Source organism: Aspergillus candidus (assembly GCF_002847045.1).
Source record: "Aspergillus candidus strain CBS 102.13 unplaced genomic scaffold BDW47scaffold_7, whole genome shotgun sequence".
NCBI classification, from domain to species: Eukaryota; Fungi; Ascomycota; class Eurotiomycetes; order Eurotiales; family Aspergillaceae; genus Aspergillus; species Aspergillus candidus.
The window spans coordinates 100,297-123,023 of record NW_020194012.1 but is presented as its reverse complement, the minus strand read 5'-3'; the positions used below and the strand labels follow the sequence as shown (position 1 = coordinate 123,023).

Sequence of the window (22,727 nt, the reverse complement as noted above, 5' to 3'; positions counted from 1 at the left end):
TCGCGTTTGCGAGTTGTGTTTATGAGCGAGCAACTGGTGATTGTGGACGTGAGCGTGATGTGACGCGAATTCGACACATTCTGAGCAGATTAGGGTTATATCGCATTCAATGAGTCTTCTTCCCCAGTCCAATGCACTGAGAAAGTATCGGCGCCATAGCATCTTGGATTTTACTTAGTATCCCAGAGAGTGTACTTAAACAGGTGATGCTGCCTTCAGTCTACAGAACACAGGAAGGACTTGAATAGATAGCCCGGCCCTCCATGAATCATTGATCACAACCGTCCTTGATATGGCAATACATCAAGTAGCGACTCTACAGAATACGAATAGCTACAATCCATCGGTCAATGTCATACACTGCATGTCCGAGTCAACAGCCGGACAGGCACGGCCAGAGAGTCATAAAGCATAAGCGAGCTTGCAAAGCACAATAAAGACATATCTATTGTATATACGCTAAAAACCAATAAGAAAGCGGATATCAAAAATTAAACCGCAGCTTATTTCCCAAACACCTTGAAGCGGTCCTCGATGGGCGCAAACTCCTTCTCACCGGGCTCACCAGCGGGCGCACCAAACACCAGCTGAGCATCCAGCTTCCACGAAGCAGGGAGGTTCCACTGCTTCTGGATGCCCTCGTCAATGAGGGGGCTGTAGTGCTGCAGGTTGGCGCCGAGGCCTTCGCTCTCCAGGGCGGTCCAGACTGTTCAATTGTTAGTATTGAAATCTCTGGAATGGGGGTAAGCTAGGTGGGAGGAGAAAGAACATACCCAGGTACTGCGACATGGCGTTCGACTCCAGCGCAAAGGGGTCGAACTTGTCCGCATAGATGGCGAACTTCTCCTTAATTCCGGCCAGGGTGTCGTAGTCGACGAAGAAGAGGACCTGCTCTCTCGTCAGCGAGGGTGTCCCCAATGGGAGAAGAGGGGCCGCCAGTCACTCCGTGACTGGATAGGGAGACATACAGTGCCATAGGCAGCGCGGAAGGCATTCAGCTTCGGCTTGGTGTGGTTCTCGAACATATCCTTGGGCACGTGACCGGCGGCGACGAGCCCCTCCATGGCCTGGATGGCAATGTCCCAGACTTTCTGGTGCTCCTCCTTGAGAAGGAGGACCACGCGCGAGGTCTGAGTGTTGAAGGAGGAGGGAACATGGAGGACGGAGTCACGGACGATGGCCTCAATGGCGTCGTCGGCGATGGGGGACTCGGCCTTGAGGCCGTAGTAAGTGCGACGGGCCTTGACCAGCTCAAAGAGCGTGGTGGTGGCGGGGTTGTTGAACTGAGGAGCGATGGAACCCATTTTAGCTGATTTGGTTTAACTTTTGTTTATATATTTTTTTGCAAGGAATTAAAATCCGAGGTTGTTTTGAATTTGTGGTGGGTGGGCTGGATACTATTTATGTTCTGTTAGGTAGGTCGTTGTTTGGTGGGACTTCTTCCAGATTGATTATCAATGCCCCTCATTCTTTTTTGACACTGATTGATGAGCATGATTAATCATTTTCAATCCACTTGAGTTTTTGTGTAAGCCGCCGCAATAAAGGATGGGGTGGGTACATGTTCATTTCTTCTAACACTTTTCGACCTTCTTCCACCACTGGGATCCAATAGTAAACAAGGGAAGTGTGGATATGTCGGCCGAGTCAGCAATTCTAAGCATAAGCTTAACCATTTCTAGTCAGGGGGCAATTCGTCGGAGGTATTGTACAATTGTACAATTGACCACGGAGATATCGGGTTTTTCACAAGGAGCAAGATGCAGATAGCTCCGATCCGATTCTAGCTATCATTTTACCATTCCTGAATAAAGCCGACGGAGGAAGTTTTCGGGGATGACACCGAGATTCCTCATGTCTCACGTAATATGGATACTGAGCAAGGACAAGTCTCATATTGATCGCTGGATGCTTTGATCCGATAAGATCACCAACAGCATAGAACGGTATATGTTCTAGAGTTTACTTCCGCTCATACACGCTCATCATGTCCGTTCCCTTCCCACTCTCATACGACCGCTTCGGCATGAAATATTGCACCCGCTGGAAAGCCCCACACAGTCCGTCCGTGGTTGCCTCAGGCGGTTGCGAGATCCCCGCCATTCCGTCTCCCCCGCGCGCGAGCAGGTCCCAGTGCACACCGTTCACACCCCACGGGGGCCCGTCCTGCAACGGATCCTTGTACATAGGGAACTCGTGGCATACAAGGACGCCTTGCGGTAGGACTAGCTGTGCCATACGGGCCGCCCATTGCGCCCGCATTTGCGGGTGAAGGGCGCAAAGAAACTGTGCATCCATCAGCCAAGGTGGGCGAACTACAAAGTCAACGGGGTTTGTAGGGTTTATGTGTAGTGCATCCTTCAACCAAGGCAGAGTGGGGGTGCGGGGTCCCAAACGGGAATAAAATGGAAATAAAACGACGAAGGTCCGTCTGGAAAGAAAAGAAATAAAAATCACACACCGTATAATCGTAGACAAGGTCATACTTAACCCTAGCGTCCAAGATCCCCTGACCCTCCCACTCAGACTCGAAAAAGTCGCCTACGGCAAAAATAGCACTCCCCACGTCTCGTGTTTGAGATTGTGCGTGGCCGAAGTTGTATTCCTGAGGGCAGCTCATCTCGACAGCGGCATACTTTCTCGCCTCCGCGACGGCCGTTGCAGATATTTCGAGGCCGTACGCGTCGAAGCCGTGCAGGGCGAGCATGATCACGTCGTAGCCTCTTCCGCAGCCCTATCCTATCGGTGAGATCACCACTATCATCATGCTGGAGCATCGTTCTCGAATAGGCGGAACGGAATGCATGGGACGTTGGGGAGAACATACCGGTACAAGGGCCTTCTTGCGCCTTCCATCTGCCGTAAATGGAGAAAACGCTAGCGGCTGCTGCTCGATGAGATCAATCAATGCGGGTGAGGGTTTGCCTCGGTCCCATAGGTCGCTGTTATTGGAGTCCCAGAGGGCGGACCAGCCGGGTCCGTAATCTTGTACGGGTCTGGGGTGGATTATTAGCGAGGATCTTTGAATTGTGTGGACGTGGCCTGGTCGAAGTTTGGTTTACCGTTTGAGAAAGTGGCTGATAAGTCGGGTGGGCTGTTGGGCGTTGGCGGTGTTTGGATGAGACATTTCTAGAGTTGTAGAGCTAGATAGATGTGTCCAGTAGGATCGCTCGCGGTTATTCGAGGACACAATTAGGATGTTCGGATGGGGCGGGGGATGTTCAATAATCTATAGTGCCTGGCCTGTGGAGCCCCCCGCAGCGCCTTTATATTGCCGTTAATACTCAATAACGCACTTGTATTGCCACCATTGAAATGCTCATAAATATCTTAATAAAATTTTCAATGAATTTCCAGATATATTGTAATTTAGCCACGAGGCTCATGGATCACTTGTGTAGATTATAATAGCGAGTCATCATCATTAACCACATCGACCCAGTGATGAAGTGACGCAGAGAAGTAGTTGAGATTCTATAACCCAACCTATTTATACAGTTCTCCCTAGTCCATATTTGTAGTATAAAATGCTACGAGAAACGGTGTTCTCCTGTACTCCCAATCGAATCCAACCGCGACGAAGGCAAATTAGATATCCCAGCCTCCCGTGAATTAGACCCCTCCAAGGCCGCAAGGAACGCTTCCCTGTTGTGGATATCTTGATCGATTGACGTCTGAACCATAATATCTCGCGAAGGCCGACGGAAAAGGTATCCTGCCCATTCTGCCGACGGGACCCGACACACCTCAGACCGTATCTCGGTGTGGCTATTCTGCGAAAAGTTCTGATCTGCATACGGCCATTCCTTGTGGAAGAAATGCATGAAGTTTGAGGATTTGGTGGACGAGGTGCAGACTTTGCGTCGGACCTGCTCCGATAGTGGGCACCACTTGAAGAAACGATGGAGGAGCGGGCGCATGAGGACGACGGAGGCGCAGATGATGGCGAGGTTGATTTCGAGGGTGGTGTAGAGGGTTTCGAGGGAGCCGCTTCCTTTGGGGTTTTTGGTTAGCTAGGTTATGGGGGGTCTGAATGTGTGCGCTGGGGGGGGGAGAGGGCGTACGAGTGAAGTTTGTCGGATCGTAGTGTTTGAGCTCTACTAATCGCATTAGGCTGAAAACGCAGACTCTGTGGAAGTGTTAGTTGACTGGGATATAAGTTGATGGACGAAGCCAGGGAACGGTGTGCATACAGTGTCCCCACGGAAAACAAAAGTGTCAGTTGTATCTTCTGCTGCAGAACCAGCTTCAACCGCCATACAACCACCAAGGGTAACAGCAACAACGCCACATCCTCTCCCAGTGACAGCCCCGCGGTGGACATAAACAACGCCACTTGATGGCGGATACAGTGTCCTTTGATGTGCCGTTTCCAATAGCGTTCGACGGGCCAGCACTGGAATATGTGCGCAAAGATTGCCGTAGCGCCCCAGGCTAACGTATAGACGATTAGGACTGTGGTGATGGCGCGGACGCGCGCTATTGTACCCAGGGTCTGGCGCAGGAGCATGATAATCGATAGCTTGATCAGGATCTGGCCTGTCGCCCAGAACTTCTGCTCGAGCCAGAAGGCCTACCATGGCTTGGTTAGTATCATCACTCTTGTCAGCGCGCAAGACAGGAAGTGAGACGCACAAAAGTGGCTCGAGAACTACTCGACTGGGGAAGGTCTTGTGCATCCTTGCCCAACCCGTTGAATACCGCTTGGATGGAGCATAGTGTTAGCAGCATATCAAGCTAATAACGAATCTGAAGAAAGGCGAGGAAGATTGAACGACTTACTGATAAGCACACATGCCAGAAACCCATACGTCGAGAGCAGCCCCAATCCCATGAACAAATCTCCGACGTCGAGCTTCCCGCTCGTAAATCTCCGGCTATACAATCGCAGGACATAGAACACCGTGGCGATGACACTACCCGCGATGGCGACGCTAATGACGGTGCGATTCCAATAACCCAGCTCGGCCATACTGCCAATCAACAGGTTATTGGAGACTGTCGCGATGGACGATCACGCCGTATAGGTGAGGCGGCGCGCATCAGTGGTGGCCGCGAGATCGATTTCAATCGAAATAGATTTGATAATGTTCCAGACATAAAGAGGAAAAAATCTCTGATTTTATTTCTTGGTACTGTTGGAATCATAATAATTGAAACAAGGACATTGGGTACGTGCTGTGGTACCATGATTATCGAAGCTGTACCCTAGGGTTCAAAAGCCGAGGCGGACAGTCTTGATGTCATCCCGAGTCCAAAGAGTGGCGAGACCACTCAACTCAAGTCGTCTCCGCGAAATTCCATCCAATTTAAGGCAAATCTAGATTCATTTCTTTGTTCAAAGTACTCCAATCGGGGGAAGATCGAATACCGGGTACTCGATCCGACCTTCTGTGGCCCGAGGATTGGTTGGAGACTCGGGCCATCCGAACCCGAACCTGAGGATTACTCTACTTGGGTGTTTGACCGACCAACCTGGCTGTCAAACGTGGGATAACGTAAATATTTTCGTATTCATGTACAAGTCAACAGTCGAACCAAGGATGAAATGCAATCATATCACCCAATCGTGATCGTCTCCATCGCTTCTTGGGCTTTCTTCGCCTTCGCCCTCACCCGGTTGTCCCCTAATGCCTCGGCCACCTCTCCAAACCGTTTCTTCCAGAACTCCCATCTCTCGGCACACACAGTAGCCGGTCCATGGTATAGCTTCCCACCAGCCAAAGCGCGCTCCTCACTCTGATCTGTGGATGTAGCATATCCGACCAGCTCCTTTCCGGCATGCAAGACCCACTCCGCAGCAGCATCAACATGCATAGTACCAATATCCTTGTCGTCGCTTCTGTTCTCGAGTGCATCACGCATCGTCCAGACCGCAAAATTCACCCATGTGATGGATGGAAGAGCTAATAGACGTGCAGCAAAGGAATTCAGATTGACCCACTCTGTGCGCGTCTCTTCTGGGGAGTCGGTATCTGGCGCTGGGTGGATTTAACAGGGTATGTGTCAGAAAAGCAGTCCCCTGGTGCCATGCCATGTGGCAGGTGGAAAATAGATGAGTACTCACTAATCCATGCTTCTCTCATGGAGGGACCAAGAATGGGGAGGTCTGTCCAGACTTTGCTCTCGGACTGTAGGCAGAAAGATTAACAAGAGCTCAAGTGGATCGGCTAATTTAGATAGAAATTCAATGTGGCATAGACAAGACTAGACGGGATATAATATCTTTTAATCATACCTCCCAGATAGATACTGTCGATGCAGGTATCGCCGTGAGCGCCTGCAGCACATCCACCAGACGGTCCAGACCGTCGTTGGGAAGCTGTTTGGCTAAATCGATGACAACGGCCCACGTTTCCCATAGGAACGACTCAACAGACGGGCCTTCATTCTGGGGGTTAGCAATCGGTCCTTCTCCGAGCTTGTGGATTGATTGCGCGACTGTGGCTGCGGGGGTGGAAGTGGATTGGACGTAATCGGAGAGTAGAGTAAAGAGATGGGCCCCTGTCTCTGACGGGGATTTGAGACGGAGGGAGTATGGGCCGGATGTCATTGTGCTTGTAAGTCTGGATATATTGTACCAGATATCAAGGGATGAGTGTTGTCCATTTCGTAGATTGGCCTTGAGTTGTTGCCTATTTATTTGGCCATGATAGTGACTTGCGGGGTTGTTGATAGTGAATGTAACCTCTTGAGCCACCTGAATGGTCAGGCATCGCTCCCCTCGAGAATGGTGAAACTGTCACGTGCCTCCAGCGTCACGGGGATCCCAGGATTGACTCTTGGCGTATCTCATTTCTTTGACTTCGTTCGTTTCTCTTGCTTTGTTGTTCTGCTGCCTAGATTCTTGCTGGGTTGATGATCACTCGGATGACGCAATCTGATCTCATTTACCCCAATCAAATCGGATTATCTCTGGTCGGTGCTCAACTAAGTTTCCAGAACTTTTCCTCGTCGGGTACGCCCTGTATGAATCCATGGGTCAAATATTGGAATCTGGGTAATTGGATTCGAGGAGACAGTCATGCCTGCATATTCCTTTCTCACGCTGCCCGTATTACAAAGAGAAGAGGAAAAAAACAATACCACACACCTCATATAAGCCAATCACAACAGTTCCTTCATGCCAGTCCAACACACCAACGTTCATGCAGCATGGATCGGCGGCGCATCCCCCCTAAGATGACTAGTTCGGCTGCTGGCATTACAAGACTGTGATGATCATCTGGATGGTATTTCCGTTCCTCAGTGGTTGGCAAGGGAGTGTAATGGGTCAGACGTGACGTATATTGCTCCCTCTCAGCCCTATGGCTCATACTTTGGTCCTTAGATGGACAGGAACCATGGACCAGCGCGGACCTCCATGCCAACCATGCGGAAAGCGAGGGGTCGTATGGTCGGCCCTACGCCTCGTGTCTCGAAGTAGGAAGTGAAGACCCGCCCGGTCTGACCGGGCGAATCCAATGAGAGCTAGCCCCCACCAGGGAACGCAGACATCAGCCAGCCCTGCCCTGACAGTCTTCGGCCTGGGGGATGTCCATAAATGTTATCTCGCCCCAAGTTTTGCCTCCTGGCTTCTTTCTTTCTCTCCTGATATCCATAATCGGTCGCTGCATTGACCGCTCTCGAAGACTGTCTTTTGGAGCTCTTTGGTTCAGCTCCCCGCGACTCAGGACCCATTTATCGGGGGCGTCCCGACCTTCGTAGAACCGAGTCTCCACCTTTTTCGATTTACTACTCAGATCCTTGGCAACGACACAAGACAGATTCCCGACTTGAAGGAGCCGTCATCGCTCGCCTATCATCGCGAACATCCCAGATACCATCCCGATAGACACGTTAAATTGATGTACTATCCATATTCCGCGCCTCCGCCCCAGGGTTGGTCTGGTGGCTACCCTCCTGCGCAGCCGTGGGTTCCTCCGCCACAACCGTATAACAACCCCGCCGACGCTCATACCAGGTAACAATTTTGACTGACGGATCTATCCAGTTACTCCCAATACCCTTCTCCGGGACCTCCGCCACCGCAACAATATCCCCCACCACATCCTGGCCACTACCCTCACCCGGCATCCTGGCATAGTCACACACCGACACCGCCTCCCCATCCGTCTTCTCCCTACCACAGTAAGTCGAAGCCGACCATGCAGCATCAACTCGATTGACGTCGGTGGGCCTCCCACTGCTGACACTACGTAGGGCCGGCACACTCATGGGCCCCTTCTCTTCCCCGGCGGCCACCGCAGGAAGCGCAACACTTCGGCCACGGCGCTCCGTCGAACTATCGATTCCAATACTCGGATTGTACCGGCCGACGCAAGGCACTTTTAATCGGCATAAACTACATCGGTCAGCCGAGCAAACTGCATGGCTGCATCAATGATGTCTCTAATATGTCTGTGTTCCTCCATGAGAAGCATGGTTACCGGCGAGAAGACATGGTGATCCTCACCGACGACCAACAGCATCAACTGAGCGTCCCGACCAAAGCCAATATCTTGCGGGCTATGCACTGGCTGGTCGAGGGGGCGCGGCCAAACGACTCGTTGCTGATTCATTTCTCCGGTGGGATTTCATTAAACGCAATGACTTATACATACAACCGCTCATGTTTTTTCAGGGCACGGTGGACGGACCCCCGACTTGGATGGCGATGAAGAAGATGGTAAACTTGTATCTTGGTTTTCGCAAATGCGTGACTAACAGATTGAAGGATATGACGACGTTATTTACCCCGTGGACTACCGCGTAGCAGGGCACATCGTGGACGACGAAATGCACGATATCATGTCAGTCTAGCTCCCCTCTTAATATTGCGCTGCCACTGACTCTAGACAGGGTTCGTCCTCTGCCGTCAGGCGCTCGACTCACAGCAATATTCGACTCCTGCCACTCCGGTACCGCCCTGGACTTGCCCTACGTGTACTCGACCCAGGGAACCCTCAAAGAGCCCAACCTCGCCAAAGAAGCCGCGCTCGATCTCTTCACCGCAATCGACTCATACGGACGGGGCGACCTCGGCAGCATAGCGCAGACGGCGATTGGTTTCTTCAAAAAGGCCACCAACGGCGATTCCGCCCGCCAGCGGACGGTATTGACCAAGACCTCTCCCGCCGACGTGGTGATGTTCTCCGGTTCTAAAGACACGCAGACATCGTGAGAATTTCCCTCATTCCCACGTTCCATCTTTCCTCCTTTCCCCTGATCCCAGTATTAATTTACCTCTACAACTTACCACTAACCAAAAAATACAGAGCGGATACCTTTAAAGACGGCGAAGCCCGCGGCGCCTTAAGCTGGGCATTCATCAAATCCCTAAAAAAGGACCCAAACCAAAGCTACCTGCAGCTTCTGAATTCGATTCGATCGCAGCTTGACGGCAAATATACCCAGAAACCGCAGCTGAGCTGTAGCCACCCGCTAGGTGAGCCCCTCTTTCGTAGTGTGCATTGGATGTCCTCAATTTGGAGTCTAACCCAGTCCGTAGATGTCAACCTGCTGTTCGTGATGTAACCTTTTATGGTCATAGATAGTCTGTAGTACCTACGGTATGTGATATGATTTATGCATGTTTGTTGGTGTTTGTTGGTATTATTGCATATTAGACTAGGATGAAGTAATTGGATGAAAAATGCTTTTGTGCTGGTCATTGGGGCTTATATATTATGTAGAGAGTACATCTTCCCCGCGTAGGAGATATGTATCCCGTATTTATAACTAGTGAATGCCAAGTTAGTAGAAAGACAAGACAAGAATTGTCTCTTTATTAGTAGTTAGTTACGATAGATTAAACTTAGAATGAAGAAAGAAAGAACAGAAGACAACAAAAATAGAAGAAAGAAAAAGGGAACCGCTTCCTTGGCTTAGATGGCTAACACAATTATCTCAATATTTGAGAGGTTAAAAACGGGGTGCATCGAGTAGTATTTCATCGCCGTGTAGGCCAGCTGAGCATCCAAGGATGATCGTTGCTGTTGTTGGCGGCGATAGTGGTAGTCCTGGGTAAGACGTGTAGTGAGTTTGGGAGATGTGCGTTCGGGAGTATATCTCCGCGGGAGAAAAAGAAGTCCAGTTCATTAACGGATTGTGGACTGCTTGCTCTGGGGATAGACTCTGTGGAAGCAATACAGGCGGAGGGGTAGTCCTTGCCTGTGTCGTGTTGTTTTTGTCGTCTGGCATGTGAACTGAGGTTCGGGGAGCTGAGGATCCACGGCAGAGGAGAGGTGTTTCGGGCAGTGACTTGGTCGAGGGAAATAATCGGTTGACCGTATATTGTGGGGGGCGAGACCTGCTGGTTAGTTGTTGTTGGTGTTGGGTTGGCCTGCAGGGCGGGGTCGTATAGAGTAGATCTGGTTGTTGATGGTGTCGAGAGTGGGGCCTTAGAACGCAGCGCTCGTTGGATTGTGCAGCGTGGGTTTGGGAGCCAGTGGTTGCCCGAGAAGGACTGGGTGTCTCCGGTGGTTTGGTCCTGTCTGTTTGCTTCTGTCTCCTGTGGTGGTGAGTAGTGGTAGTTGTCTACATGGTGGAGGTCCTCTGTGGGTGGATGCGAGTAATGGAGGATGTTGAGTCTGCCTTCTTGTTCGGCGATGAGTTGGTCGTCGAGTGTGAAATGTCGTCTGGGAGGGAGCACTTGTTCTTCGATGGGGGGACTAGTACCGCGACTCGAGGGGGAGTATAGGTTAGGCGAGTCAAAGCGTAGAGATTCCCGACCTGGAAATGGGGACAGCGGCCGGTCTCCCCAAAGTTGCCCATTCCTATCATTCTCGGGTGGCGTGTCCAACGGCCCAGAGTCCAGAAGCATTGGCTGAGACGAAGCGAGCCCTTTATCGGCCAATTGGCTGCTCATCCGTCCAGCGTGTGGTCGCTGTCCATTGAATCTGATATCCAATTTGTTGATCGTACCCGCGTCTGATAGGTTATCCTCCTGTCGGCTCTTCCAGACAACATGGGTCTCTCCGGGTCGAGACTGGTGAGAACGCAGTCTCTTCCGGTCAGAGTCCGTCAGTCTCCTTCGTTTACCGAACCGTCCTGTCTCTTCTGCGGGGGCAAATGAGATTTGGAGCGGACGGGCAGCTGAGACAGCGGCCCAGTCGGACTTTTGAAGTAGCTGTTGTTTGAGAAGGTCAGTGGGGGTTGTTGTTTTGAGTGGCGAGGGGGCAGTGGAGCATGGAGGTGCGATTGGGACACGATCGTGCTTTGGGGAGTATTGGTTAGTGTCTTCTGAGTGGTCACTGGTCAACCAGTTAAGCAAAGGCTAACCTCTTTCTGTGTCTCCTTGTGGCGGAGGATATGCTGGGTGTTAGCTGTGAAGAGCGACAGATCTGGAGGGTTCGCTCGGGCTTTGAACCGCGACTTTGATTGCTGGAACTTTTGCTTCCGGTTGGATAGTTGGGTATTCCCTTGATTGGAATGGCGTCGGAGACGGCCTCCTGTCCAATTCATGATGTGATTTGGGGTTTTAGGTATTCACACCATGAATAAAGAATAAGGGGAGGCTTGATCAGGCCATAGATAGCGGTGTACCAGATACTGCGATCATGTGAGCGTCGCATATATTGTACTTCGGGACAGAGAGAGACGGCGAGAGAGGTCCTAGTAGAAACCATTGGATGTTTCTATTGCCTTGACATATGGGCCACTTGATCTCTGCAAAATCCAAGAAAAACAGAAAAAGGGAAAGGTCCATCATAGGAGATTACAACCAGTCACGAACAGTATTGCTATTGGCACTGTATAGTCCATTTATGAGCGGGCACCGTCGGCAGAATGAGAGCACTTACCATGGTATACCGGTTTGTAGACCTCTTGTATCTCCTCCCACCGTATACCTACATACTCTACAACATCCATAAGCATGTCCCACAGGCGGCCCGTCCCGATACCAGAGCCGAACTCAGCACTCAGCTGTGAGATTGCCATATTAGCACGATGGGAGATGATGTCAGGAGGGGAGCCATATCAATGAGGCAAACCCACAAATAACACAAACTACACAAACCAAACAAACAGATCTCGACAGGTCACGTGCTCGCTTCAACAAAAGCGCGCACTCATCGGGGCCATTTTCTCTTCTTGTCTTCCACCCGTAAATGTCACCCACTCATCCTGACGGCAAGTCACGATGATCAGACTCCCAGCCAATGGATGGTTTGTCAAATGCAGATGGCCATCTTGGGATGCTGAGGGGCAAAGTCTCCCCACCTCTTGACTCACACAACAGTTCCAAAAAAAAGCTCAAAAGAGTTCCTTTGATCCAGGTAAGCCCACGAGATTGCTTTTCATTTTTTTCTATTTTTTTTTTATCGCGCCTACATCACCCGATCTGGCGTCATGGTCAAGAGGTTCAATGATGACTCCAATACCAATAAGCATAGTTCACCTGAGGTCTTTGTGCCTTTGAATGAAAACTGTATACCATCTTTCATCTTTGTCTGATATTTACTGTCTTGACCGACTGTCATCACGCTTACTGTTACTGTTTTTGATGTTCTTGTGTGTCCAAGCGGCTGACTCAGAAACCTAGTACTGGAAATAGAAAAACAAACAACCGTTCAGGAACCATCAGCGACAAAGAAAGGGAAAGGGGCAGAGGGGAAAGAAAAAAAAAAGAAAAAAAAGAGAGTACCCCTCTAGGCTTCTCCGAAACGGAGTGTCCGCCTGATTCCCCTGACGATGTAGTGCTGCCCAACCGGGACTTTTTCGTCCTATCGGTTTGGTGCGGTGTGCCACGGCCATGGCCCTCGTAGCGCCTTGTACAACATCCAGTAGATAAATGCCGTGCTCAACCCTCATGAAACGGCTGTCCCTGGGATTCTGCCGCGTACTTTTGCCCTGTTGCCCCTCCTTTCGCAGCCTTTCCTCTCCCTGACGCTGAGACTTGGGCGAAACAAGGCGCATGAAATGCATGATGAAGTATCATGATGGTGGGGAGGCTCGAGAGTCAACTAACAGGTGATGGCTGCATAGAATCGACTTTCCGACAGGCATTTCGGAGCGTAGTCATGTTGGAGGGGAGGATTGACGTGGATGAGATGAGAGCCAGACGATGATGGATGGTCGAACTTTGTCTCGGTCACGGAAGTTCAGGGGACCATCGTATTGTCCAGAATGATTGATGGAGGGAGGGGGAGTGGAGACACTGCCACATGGATCATATGGATCATTGGTTCTCATCTCAAAAGAGTCGAGATTATGATGTACTCAGGAGGAGAAGCATGAAGCGACAGGATGTCGGTGATGTAACAGATGCAGCGGGTCAGACCAATGACGGGACGGGCCCCCCGGGAGTTTCCCGCCTCACCGCTAGACTGAAGGGATCCAAAGTGATCCATCCAACCTTTCTCTCCTCATCTCTGCCACGTCAATCCAGATCCATTGGTTCTGGTGCTCTGGAGTCACCACCTGGCGCTGCACACTACCTCCAGCCATGTCTTGCAGGATCAAATCACCGTTCATGAACTCTCCTAGCCACTGCCTAGTGAGGCAGTCCGGTTGCCGCAGTCTGCAGCCTGCAGTTCCCGGCACACGCTTGGACCCCTCAGGCTCACCGTGAAGCCGCACTCCTTTTTCTCTCTCTCTCTCAGCAACTCTATAAGGGACCCTCTTTTCCCCTCCTTCTCTCTCTCTGTCTTTTCTCGATCATTCTCAATCCATTCTACATCTCTGCAACATCATCTCATCTCATCTCATCTCATCTACATCTCTCTACTTCCAAGATACCCACTTTGATACACGCTCCCCTCTTCTCTCCCCACCATCACTCCATCTTCCCCTACTATATCCTCTCACTCCTATTGCTCTTGCTAGTCTCGTCTGCTATTCCCAGTTCTCAGGTCTCACTGCATTGCAACATCTCTTTGATATCTTCCATCTCAAGTATCCAACCCCGTGGATCTTGGAACATAAAACTTCCGTCCTGGTCATCACTACTACTATTGCCTCAATCCAATTGCCCACTGGATCGCCTCAGTCCATATCCTGGATAGGATTTGCTTTTCTGTTTTGTTCTGTGTTTATTCCCAGGCTTTAGTCTGAGCAACACACTTGAATCGACAGACACCAGGTAGTTCCCTGCTTTTCTTCGTCTGTTTGTCTTTTTTTTTTCTTTTCTTTTTCTTTGTTCCCCCCTATTTCTTCCTGTTTTGTGCCCAATCGCCAAAAAAAATCGACTATGGACCCCACCCTTGCGACTAAAAAAAAAAACCTGCCGGATATCTCCAACGGACCCCCTTGATTTTACTATTCCTGGAACTACTGCTTGCTGTGTCAGGACGGCCTGGAAAACTCGTTTTCCGTGGGCCTGACAGACATTGTCTTTCAGCCGCCGCTGTCAGACTGGACACCTTCGAGTGTTGCTTTATGTTGCACACTTGACGAAACCCTTGGACTATTCCCCCTGGAACACTGGATAATCCACCCTGGGTCTATTCTGCCTATTTATGGACTCTCCCACCCCAAGCCTGGGGTGGACATGATGATATCACACTTGAAACCCCAGAGGATTACTACCATACCAAACTGGATAACTGGATACCCATCCCGACTGGACCTGAATGATGAATAATTCTGCCTGGATTTTCTTGAGCCGTGGATTTCAATATATGCATCTAGGACTTTATGCTGTCCTTCGACCAATATCCAAGGATTCTCCTGGTGTCAACTAATGTGTTGCACTTCCATACCCATCGACCTGTAGTCAGCGACTGCTCTGGATGGACTCAATATATGAAACTTCCCCCGTGATCATGGATGACTCTTGTCGATCTGTAGCTTCCTGCTCAACCTGTGGATTACCGGCCTGAGGTAGAGACGCGACCACTCATAGCATCCTGGCCATTCATTTTGCTCACAAGAACTGGACGCCCACCGTGACCTTTTAACCGGACCTAGGGAATCGCACCGTCCATATCACGGACAACTTCAAGTGGTTCGTACACTGCCGAATTGATGCATGCTTCGTCACTCAACTAACTCTGATATAGGATGACATCTTATGGACCCCTGGCTCATCTCACATGATTGATTCGTTCTATGTGCGATTGAAAAGTAGATGTACTGACTTGCCTTTCTCTAGTGCTTATTTTGCTTTCTTGTTTCTCCCAGCCACGCTGGATCTCAAAATCACAATGTCTCTCAATGTCAAGCATGACCCCGAGGAGGTCTCTCTGTCCCAGTCAACCCTCCACAACATGGATCACATTTCCCACTGCAGACACAGCCAATTAGCCCAAGGAATCTCCAATATGGCCCCCAGAATGATCCCGGATGATGAACTTTCGAGCCAGGATAGTTTCTCCTTGACTTCTAGCACACACCAGAGCCGTGGAACCCCCACCGACCTCAAGCCGTGGGGATTGAATGATGTGGATGCCCTTGACAGCGGTCTCGTCTCGTCAAGCAAACCCGAATCCCCAGAGGTCCAGATGCTTTCTTTCTCCATGTCCCAACAAATGATGCCTTCCACCGTGGGACCCAGTGATGTAGTCTATCACACCGGATCTGAGTTCCCCATGGGAGATCACAATGACCTGGACTTCTCCAATACGCAGGATTTCAACCATCACTACTCCTCGCTGGTTGACTTGTCTGCGTTTGATAATGATGCCAATGGCCAAAATGGGAACCAGTCCTGCCCCTCGGATGATAACCTCTCTAGCCATAGCTCGCACGATGATGGCCATATGGCCGCGAGCGAGATGTGGAACTCGATGGTGGCGGACTCCCGGAATTACCAGGGGCACTTTGTCCCCGGCATGTTCCCGACCGTGCCCGTGTCGCCCCCGCTGACCGAGGGCGGGAATGACCTCGCCGTCACCACCTCTTGCTCCCACTCTGGATATCCCACGTTCATGTCTCACGAAGATGCCATGCTGAAGGATGTGACGGCGACCCCCGTTGGAAGCCAGGGCATTAACCTAGGCGACCCGCTGTTCCCCCTGACGCCGCCTCTCAACGACCAGGACCCGAACAGGTTAGTGCCCTTGCGATTCCCCGTCCGATATGCTTCATGCTTACCGGGGATGACTCACAGGACCATTCGCCCGTCGAAGAGTGCCCGGAGGCCTACCATCCAGACCTCTCCCTCTCAGCCCCCGGCGAAACAGGAGCCGGAGTTCTTCCCGCCCCTTCCCGTGAAGGAGCCTCTGCGCCAGCGAGCCAAAGAAGCCACCGACCTCAGGAATCCCCGTGATCATCCATACTATGCCTTGCCGACCCACAGTGATGGAAAGTACTACTGCCCATTTGCCAATGGAGACCGCCCGTGCAACCACCCCCCGACTACCCAGAAATGCGCGTACCAGTAAGTTACCATCAGCACATCCAACCCACCAAACATCCCAAGGCTAACGAGAGCAACAGCAAATACCTGGACTCCCACTTGAAGCCCTACCGCTGCAGGATCCCCGCCTGCATGGATGCCCAACTTCAATTCTCTTCCAATGCCTGCCTGTTCCGCCACGAACGGGAGGCCCACGGACTGCATGGTCACGGTGACAACCCGCACCTGTGCCTCTTCGAGGGTTGCGACCGCTCCGTTCCCGGATTTGGATTCCCGCGGAGGTGGAATCTCTTTGACCACATGAGACGGGTTCACGACTACGCCTCGTCGGACCGACTGAGCTCCCCGGATGCTTCTCCCACCAGTGGCCAGCCCCAGAAGAAGAAGGACAACGGACGCAAGCGCCGAGTCCCCGGGGTTTCGACGGGCGCGCAGACCATGAAGCGCACCCGCTCCACCCAGTCCCAGACCAACCCTCTGAAAGCGGTGCAGCAGTCCTCTGCCCACCACGGACAGCGACTGCAGAACGCGGAGCGCAACTACTACAACTGCCGCTGCCGTCTGCTGGAGGAGCTCAGCAACATCAGCCCGCAGGACTCGTCCATGCACGACAAGGTCAATGCCAGCCTCCAGGAGCTGATCACCTTGGGATTGAACTACCGTCACATCGAAGCCAGCCAGGCTGCCAGCCACATGCCGCACGGTCTTCCCGCTTGAAGAATTCCATCAGCAGTCCACTCCGGATTGCAACTGATGATGTTTTTAAAAATGGACTGCTTGTGACTCCACGCATGAGCAGCCACCTATAGATTTCATCTCGTGCCGTGGCCCAGCAAGGAAAGCAGCCTACGCACATTCAGGCAAACCACCGGATCTATTTCTCTGCCTGATGGCTTTGCCATGGACTCTTTTTCATAGATACCGTGGACAGCCCGATGGATCTTATCACCGGCACTTATCTACTAGGGTCGCGCCCCGACCTCATTGCCGGTGGACTCCACACTGATCCTGCATGACAGGACAGGAGACGTATCCACTGGGGGGGCATTTCTTTGTCTATCTTTTTACGCTGGTGTAAAAAAACTCGGCTCCCCATGTGGCCACCAAAAATTGGGAAGGAATGATTCGGTTCTTTTTTCTTTTCTCTGGAGGCTTCTTTTTAAACGCGCAGACACTGCGCTCCTGCACAGACCATTTTTCCAATTCCGGGAGACATTTACTTGCTCCCTTGTGAATGGATAAATAGGTGATGGACAGTCCCCATCATGTACAGAGATGGATTGTTGTACAGTTGGTGTTCTTGTCTGGTTCACAAGAACCAGGCAGTTGTGTGTACAGCAGTGGAGCACCAGACAGATATATCTGGTCTTCGATCTCTTTTGTCTACTTTTTTGTTTATCCCTTTTACTTCGATTTGTTGATATCTTTTACTTCGATTTGTTGATATTTTTTGTTAATCTTGGATTTGGATGTTCTGTTTTTGGCAAATCCGGTATATATAGTTTTTGATTAAAATATATTCTTCTACACATACCCTTACTTCATCAAAGTAACTTCAAGTCAATAAACTCTAGATCAGAGAAAAGGCATAGCATAATCCTTCTCTTGTTCTTAGAAGAGAATTGTTCAGTTTAAACATGGCTGGAGTTTTTTCTTTAACAGTGATATCAGGGTTCTCGTCCCTTTTTGGGATTTGATATAGTCATGGATTGACTCAGGTAATACTATACTATACTATACTGTACTATATTATAATTAGTGCAATGATGCTGCCATATCCATTTTCATCAATTCATTCAGATGTATATGCGTTCCATAATCTCTAACATCCACCCAATCTACACCGTACTATCCGACCTCCTCCTTCCCCTCCCGCTTTCTATACTACAACCACGATAGGATAAACAAAAATGCCGAATAGACCATGAATGATATATGAAAAAAGATAATAAATGAATAAATACTATAAATCACTCATCATCCCCCGCCAACTCGGCATTCAAAAACCGCACAAAAGCCCCCGGAACCTGCTCCGCGCTCAGCCCGCCCGGGTTCGACCCGTAGTTGGAGGCGACGTGCGCGCGGTTCATGGCGATCCACTGTCTGCGCAGACGCTGCAGGCGCGGGAGGGCGAGGATGCCGCCTGCGCCGGCTAGTTCGTCGGTGGAGCCTGCTGTTGCGATGTGGGCGGGGATGAAGATGGTTTCGGGGGTGTCTGGGACGGGGATGGTGATTCCGGAGGGTTGGTTGTTGTTGTAGTTTGGATTTGAGGCGGAGGATTGGGCGAGGGCGGCGGAGGCAGAGGGGTGGGAGAGGGTGAATGTGCGGATGGCGGTTATGATGGAGGAGGTGCGCTTTTCGAAGCTGTAGAGGAGGGAGGAGTCTGTTGCTGCGGGGAGGGCGGTGGCTTGGTGGGGTTTGATCTTTGGGCGGCCGAGTCGGTTGGTGGAGCCGCCTGCTCTGGTTGTTGTTGTTGAGGGTGCGATGCTGGCTGCGGAGGTAAGGTGGGTGTTGGATAGAGCGGCTGCTAGGGGGGAGATGGTGGGGGGGTCGTTGGGGTCTTCTGGGGTGTGCGAGGGGTGCGGGGTGCCGGTTAGGGCGGTCCAGATGTCTGCTGAGGGGGGTTCGGGGTCCGACCAGGGGACTGTGAAGAGGGGCTTGTCCCAGCGGCTGTGGGTGCTTGGTTCTTCGTAGCGGAAGATGAGGTTGTTGAGGAGGGCGGCTGGGTAGGGGTCTTCCTCGCCCTGTGCTGTTTGATCCTTCTGATCCTCCTGACTCTCTTGTTTTTGAGAGGCGTCGGTACTGTTGTGGGCTGTCTCAGTCTGGCTTCCAGTGTCGTTATCGCCGTCTGGAGTACCCTGTTGTTCTTTCCGCCGCAGTCGAGCCTCGTTGTTCGCGACGCACTGGTCGATAGGCGTTCCAACATGAACCTACCCATTCGTCAGCCATACCCCTCGCATACATCTAGGGAAAGAAGAAGGGAAAGCACATACAACACAGCAACTCGTCCCCAGCGCCTTAGCTTCACACCAAAGCTGATACCGATACCCCTTGATGTAGTTCATCCCGTCGAGGATAACGATGCTGTCGCGTCCCAGCAAACGCCTGGCCCGCGCGTAGGCCACCCCGCGCGTCTGCTTCTCCGAGCGTGCATTGTCATAGACAGTGCGAGGATGATCTGAATTGTTATGTGTAGATACGACGTGGATCTTGTAGGGTGTCTTTGTGGGAGGAAGCACGCCAGTGTCGAAGAGCGTTTGTTGGGCTTCTTGGAGGGCGGTGGAGAGTTGATGCGCGCGGTGGGTGAGCCCTGAACAGGGGTAGCCGGTAAGAATTATTAACTGTCTTTTTGTTAGCTGGTGCCGTATATTTGGGGGGAGGGAATGGGGGACGTACCGGCATTGTGAGGGTTGGGGGTATGGTGGGGTGGGATTAAAGAGGGGTTCGCGATGAGGTTGTTTGGGGAGCGGAGCGGAGATTTTTTCGCGGGGCTGCGGTGGCGCATGTGACTTGATAACGGATTGAGGGTTCACCACAATTTAATCATGTATGTTTCTGTTTTAACCCCGTAAATTGCATATGTTAGAATTTGTATATTTGTAGAAGCTTGTTTATGTATATCGAAATTGTATCAGGACGCTATGCACACTACATACTAGTCGACTTTTTACAGAACCATCTGTATACCGTGTATATCGTTATATCTGCCCAACAACCCTAACGCCGTAATGCAGGTCTACCACTCAGTGCTCACTGTAGCTGATCCTCCGCCCACCGGATCTCGTACCCAAACACCGTCCGCCGGAGTTTCTCATCCTACTTTCATTAGCGACTCCAGCACATAGAGACAGGAGAAACAAGAACATACCCCCGGATCATCCGAAAACAACACATCATCCATCAACTTCTCGAAGATCTTGGTCACCACGAACCCGCTCTTCTCCGCCAACGGAAAGAAAGTCTCCGTGCGCGGCAACAGCCACGGCTCATAAGGCGTGAAGATAACCAGCGCGACAGCGTGCGCCTTCCGCTTCAGCGCCATCTGCATGGTCTTGATGAGATTCGGATGCTCGCGATAGCTGTACACCACATCCGCCATGATCAGGACGTCGAAGCCCTCCGCGCGAGCGCCCTCTGTCGGAGGCACAAGCGCCAGCAGCGGCTCGATGGAATTCCCCCACTTGTAGCCGTCGACGTGCAGGGCCGACCCCGCGGGGATCAGCGGCTGGCCCAGCACCGCGTTCTGGCGCATGTTCTCGACGAGGTCGGGATCTGGGTAGTCGGTCATGATGGTCGTGCGGGCGCCCGTCGCGGCGCTGACGATGCTGGGCACGCCTGCTGCGGCGCCGATCTCGAGCACATCTTTGCCGGCTGTTAGGGCCGCCGCGTGCTGCTCGATGTAGTGGGCGCTGGTGCGGCCTGCGTTCCAGAGAAGGTTGCCCTGTGGGAGTTTATACAGTGTCAGTTGTTGTGTTGATTGTTCCGGTGTGGTAAGTTTCTGCTTGTTGTGGGACGTACATAGAGAGGATGGCTCCCGACGAGACGCACGCGCACCGTCTGCCCCGAGAGCATGCGGTGCTCGGCATAGGAGGCTTCCTTCTCGGGCTCGTAGAACCCATCGGGCTCCTGGAAAAGGTCCCCCGTGTCGAGCGGATCGGCCATTTGCGCAATTGGACGAGTAGGTTCGGATTGCGCTGAGTTGAGATTATCGAAAGCCCCGCGGGGGAGTCGATCTCCAGTCACATGGTGTCACCTGACCGGGGTCTTGGCGGGAGATAAGGAGGATGCCAGTTTGCCGAGGCTTCCCCGGTGATCACTTACAATGACGGTAAGTTACATTATATTACCAGTACTTAAGAGGCCACAGGCAGCGTGGAGAGACGTGGAGATACACAGTCAGTACACCTCGGATAATTCTCGGTCTCGCTGGCAGCCCTTCTGGAAAATTTCAGAGAAATCGATGGGGGGGGAATGAGTGGATGTCATGGAGATAAACGGAGATCTTTCTTTTTGCCGATCGTGCGATCCTCTTGTCGGCCTCCTGAGTTCTGTTCTATCCCCCCCCTTCTGCAATTCAACTCTGTCTGACATGGGACATCAGTCTGCCTACCGTTTTACTCCATCTATCCTGACCGTCCAGAGTCTGCCGTGGTGACCGTCTCATCGTCATCCATTATCCGCTGGGGTCTATTGCCGAACGTCATACCGCGGCGATTCTGGCATATCGCCCCCCCCTCACGTGCAGCCCAACTGCAACTTCAACTCTCCTCTTCTCCTCCTCTTCCTCCCCCGCTTTCTCTTCTTTCTTCCCGACAGGCCCCATTTCCGGACGGCAGTCCAGCAGATATCAACACCCCCCAATCCACCGGGAGTATCACACCATATCTGCTGCAGTGGCCAATCGACGGAGACAGCCATCATCACCGGAATCACTGGGCCACCCTCCTCGCCTCCTCTCCAAGACACCCCAGCACCACCGAACCTAGATAGGAAGAAGCCGAGCGGGGAGTAAAGATGGCCGACCGGTCGTTACCAGCCGCCCAGAGCCCCGCCCTCGCAGCAGCAGCCGCAGCAGCAGAAGCTGCACCCTTTGCCTTGAAAAACCCGCAAGCCGCCGTTCGAGCCGCCTCGACCACCATGACTGGTCCCTCGCAGGCTCTCGATGCGCAGCAGCAGCAGCAGCAGGCGGATCCAGCCGACCAACAGTTTGGAAACCATGTCCCTGCGACGGCCGTGGAGGCGTCCGGGCCTGGCGGACCGACCGCCACGGCACCGTTCCTGCGTGATTTTAGTCTCGTTGCGGAGGCGGCCAAGCGGGCGCAGGTGTCTGTCATGACGCGGGATCTGGAGAGTGTGACGCTATAGGTGGTTTAGACGGTGTTTAGACGGTGTTTAGACCGGTGTCCCGACGGGTGGTCTCTAAACAGGTGATCCTTAAATAGGACGGGTTATACTAGGTGTCAGGAGATCATCTCTCTGCTGCACTGTGTTGTGGGAGCAGAATGGGCGGTGGCTATATACAGCATGATGAAGGTGAGGTGAGAAAGAGGAGAGAAGTGCAGTGAGGTTGGACATTTTGTCGGGCTGTTACACGAGTGGCTTTCTCTGTCCTCAGTGTTTCACTTCTTTGGTTTATGTTTATTGTTTATTGTTCTTCTTTACTCTTCTGTCTTTCCTTTTTAGATGGTGAGGCGTATTACCTTTCTTTTTTTGCTTTTGATTTTCCCTCTTTTTTTCGCTCATTTTTCTTTCATTTTTTCTCTGCTTGGATGATAATTTTTGGATACGGATAGATACCATGGTTGATGGATGGACGATACTACATACTGCATACTACTATACTACACTACTACACTAAACTACACTACTACACTGCTACTTGTCTTATAATCTGGAACTAGACTATAATTCTCTTATCTACAACGGAAAAAAAAGTCACAAAAAA

General features: G+C 51.6%; 11 protein-coding genes across 11 annotated transcripts; 3 read left to right on the top strand and 8 right to left on the bottom strand.

Moving 5' to 3' along the window:
- Positions 1-412: 412 nt before the first annotated feature.
- On the bottom strand, positions 413-1,420 carry BDW47DRAFT_100649 (Nitroreductase). The gene is made up of 3 exons (XM_024811488.1): positions 969-1,420; positions 774-888; positions 413-706 (listed from the first exon to the last, which is right to left on the bottom strand). The coding sequence occupies exons 1-3, from the start codon at positions 1,302-1,304 to the stop codon at positions 504-506; spliced, it is 654 nt and encodes a 217-aa protein (XP_024674695.1). The 5' UTR covers positions 1,305-1,420; the 3' UTR covers positions 413-503.
- A 423-nt stretch (positions 1,421-1,843) lies between these two features.
- BDW47DRAFT_100646 (thiopurine S-methyltransferase family protein) lies at positions 1,844-3,186 on the bottom strand. The gene is made up of 4 exons (XM_024811487.1): positions 3,063-3,186; positions 2,828-2,996; positions 2,462-2,734; positions 1,844-2,286 (listed from the first exon to the last, which is right to left on the bottom strand). Exons 1-4 carry the CDS (start codon positions 3,125-3,127, stop codon positions 1,963-1,965), a joined length of 831 nt encoding a protein of 276 aa, XP_024674694.1. The 5' UTR covers positions 3,128-3,186; the 3' UTR covers positions 1,844-1,962.
- Positions 3,187-3,431: 245 nt separating this feature from the next.
- Positions 3,432-5,215, bottom strand: BDW47DRAFT_100645 (uncharacterized protein). Its single transcript, XM_024811486.1, has 5 exons — positions 4,783-5,215; positions 4,636-4,703; positions 4,194-4,573; positions 4,065-4,129; positions 3,432-3,994 (listed from the first exon to the last, which is right to left on the bottom strand). The coding sequence occupies exons 1-5, from the start codon at positions 4,970-4,972 to the stop codon at positions 3,531-3,533; spliced, it is 1,167 nt and encodes a 388-aa protein (XP_024674693.1). The 5' UTR covers positions 4,973-5,215; the 3' UTR covers positions 3,432-3,530.
- A 281-nt stretch (positions 5,216-5,496) lies between these two features.
- BDW47DRAFT_100643 (DUF3632 domain-containing protein) lies at positions 5,497-6,674 on the bottom strand. Its single transcript, XM_024811485.1, has 3 exons — positions 6,239-6,674; positions 6,068-6,131; positions 5,497-5,981 (listed from the first exon to the last, which is right to left on the bottom strand). Exons 1-3 carry the CDS (start codon positions 6,551-6,553, stop codon positions 5,560-5,562), a joined length of 801 nt encoding a protein of 266 aa, XP_024674692.1. The 5' UTR covers positions 6,554-6,674; the 3' UTR covers positions 5,497-5,559.
- A 1,059-nt stretch (positions 6,675-7,733) lies between these two features.
- On the top strand, positions 7,734-9,724 carry BDW47DRAFT_81197 (caspase family protein). Its single transcript, XM_024819915.1, has 8 exons — positions 7,734-7,933; positions 7,994-8,130; positions 8,203-8,568; positions 8,624-8,668; positions 8,717-8,792; positions 8,842-9,159; positions 9,258-9,427; positions 9,491-9,724. The coding sequence occupies exons 1-8, from the start codon at positions 7,848-7,850 to the stop codon at positions 9,514-9,516; spliced, it is 1,224 nt and encodes a 407-aa protein (XP_024674691.1). The 5' UTR covers positions 7,734-7,847; the 3' UTR covers positions 9,517-9,724.
- A 59-nt stretch (positions 9,725-9,783) lies between these two features.
- Positions 9,784-12,185, bottom strand: BDW47DRAFT_100638 (uncharacterized protein). Its single transcript, XM_024811484.1, has 2 exons — positions 11,263-12,185; positions 9,784-11,197 (listed from the first exon to the last, which is right to left on the bottom strand). Exons 1-2 carry the CDS (start codon positions 11,443-11,445, stop codon positions 9,932-9,934), a joined length of 1,449 nt encoding a protein of 482 aa, XP_024674690.1. The 5' UTR covers positions 11,446-12,185; the 3' UTR covers positions 9,784-9,931.
- Positions 12,186-12,544: 359 nt separating this feature from the next.
- On the bottom strand, positions 12,545-13,264 carry BDW47DRAFT_100636 (uncharacterized protein). Its single transcript, XM_024811483.1, has one exon. It carries the CDS (start codon positions 12,907-12,909, stop codon positions 12,565-12,567), a length of 345 nt encoding a protein of 114 aa, XP_024674689.1. The 5' UTR covers positions 12,910-13,264; the 3' UTR covers positions 12,545-12,564.
- Positions 13,265-15,128: 1,864 nt separating this feature from the next.
- On the top strand, positions 15,129-16,999 carry BDW47DRAFT_123227 (putative C2H2 finger domain protein; the record flags this gene model as incomplete). The annotated part of the gene is made up of 3 exons (XM_024816011.1): positions 15,129-15,973; positions 16,034-16,303; positions 16,363-16,999. 3 exons carry the CDS (start codon positions 15,129-15,131, stop codon positions 16,997-16,999), a joined length of 1,752 nt encoding a protein of 583 aa, XP_024674688.1.
- A 1,253-nt stretch (positions 17,000-18,252) lies between these two features.
- BDW47DRAFT_123226 (putative RNA polymerase II Elongator complex associated protein Kti12) lies at positions 18,253-19,787 on the bottom strand (the record flags this gene model as incomplete). Its single annotated transcript, XM_024816010.1, has 3 exons — positions 18,253-19,212; positions 19,276-19,592; positions 19,679-19,787. 3 exons carry the CDS (start codon positions 19,785-19,787, stop codon positions 18,253-18,255), a joined length of 1,386 nt encoding a protein of 461 aa, XP_024674687.1.
- A 127-nt stretch (positions 19,788-19,914) lies between these two features.
- Positions 19,915-20,944, bottom strand: efm7 (putative nicotinamide N-methyltransferase Nnt1; the record flags this gene model as incomplete). The annotated part of the gene is made up of 3 exons (XM_024818114.1): positions 19,915-20,098; positions 20,151-20,723; positions 20,801-20,944. 3 exons carry the CDS (start codon positions 20,942-20,944, stop codon positions 20,033-20,035), a joined length of 783 nt encoding a protein of 260 aa, XP_024674686.1. The 3' UTR covers positions 19,915-20,032.
- An 852-nt stretch (positions 20,945-21,796) lies between these two features.
- Positions 21,797-22,147, top strand: BDW47DRAFT_123224 (uncharacterized protein; the record flags this gene model as incomplete). Its single annotated transcript, XM_024816009.1, has 1 exon — positions 21,797-22,147. The coding sequence occupies one exon, from the start codon at positions 21,797-21,799 to the stop codon at positions 22,145-22,147; it is 351 nt and encodes a 116-aa protein (XP_024674685.1).
- Positions 22,148-22,727: the final 580 nt, after the last annotated feature.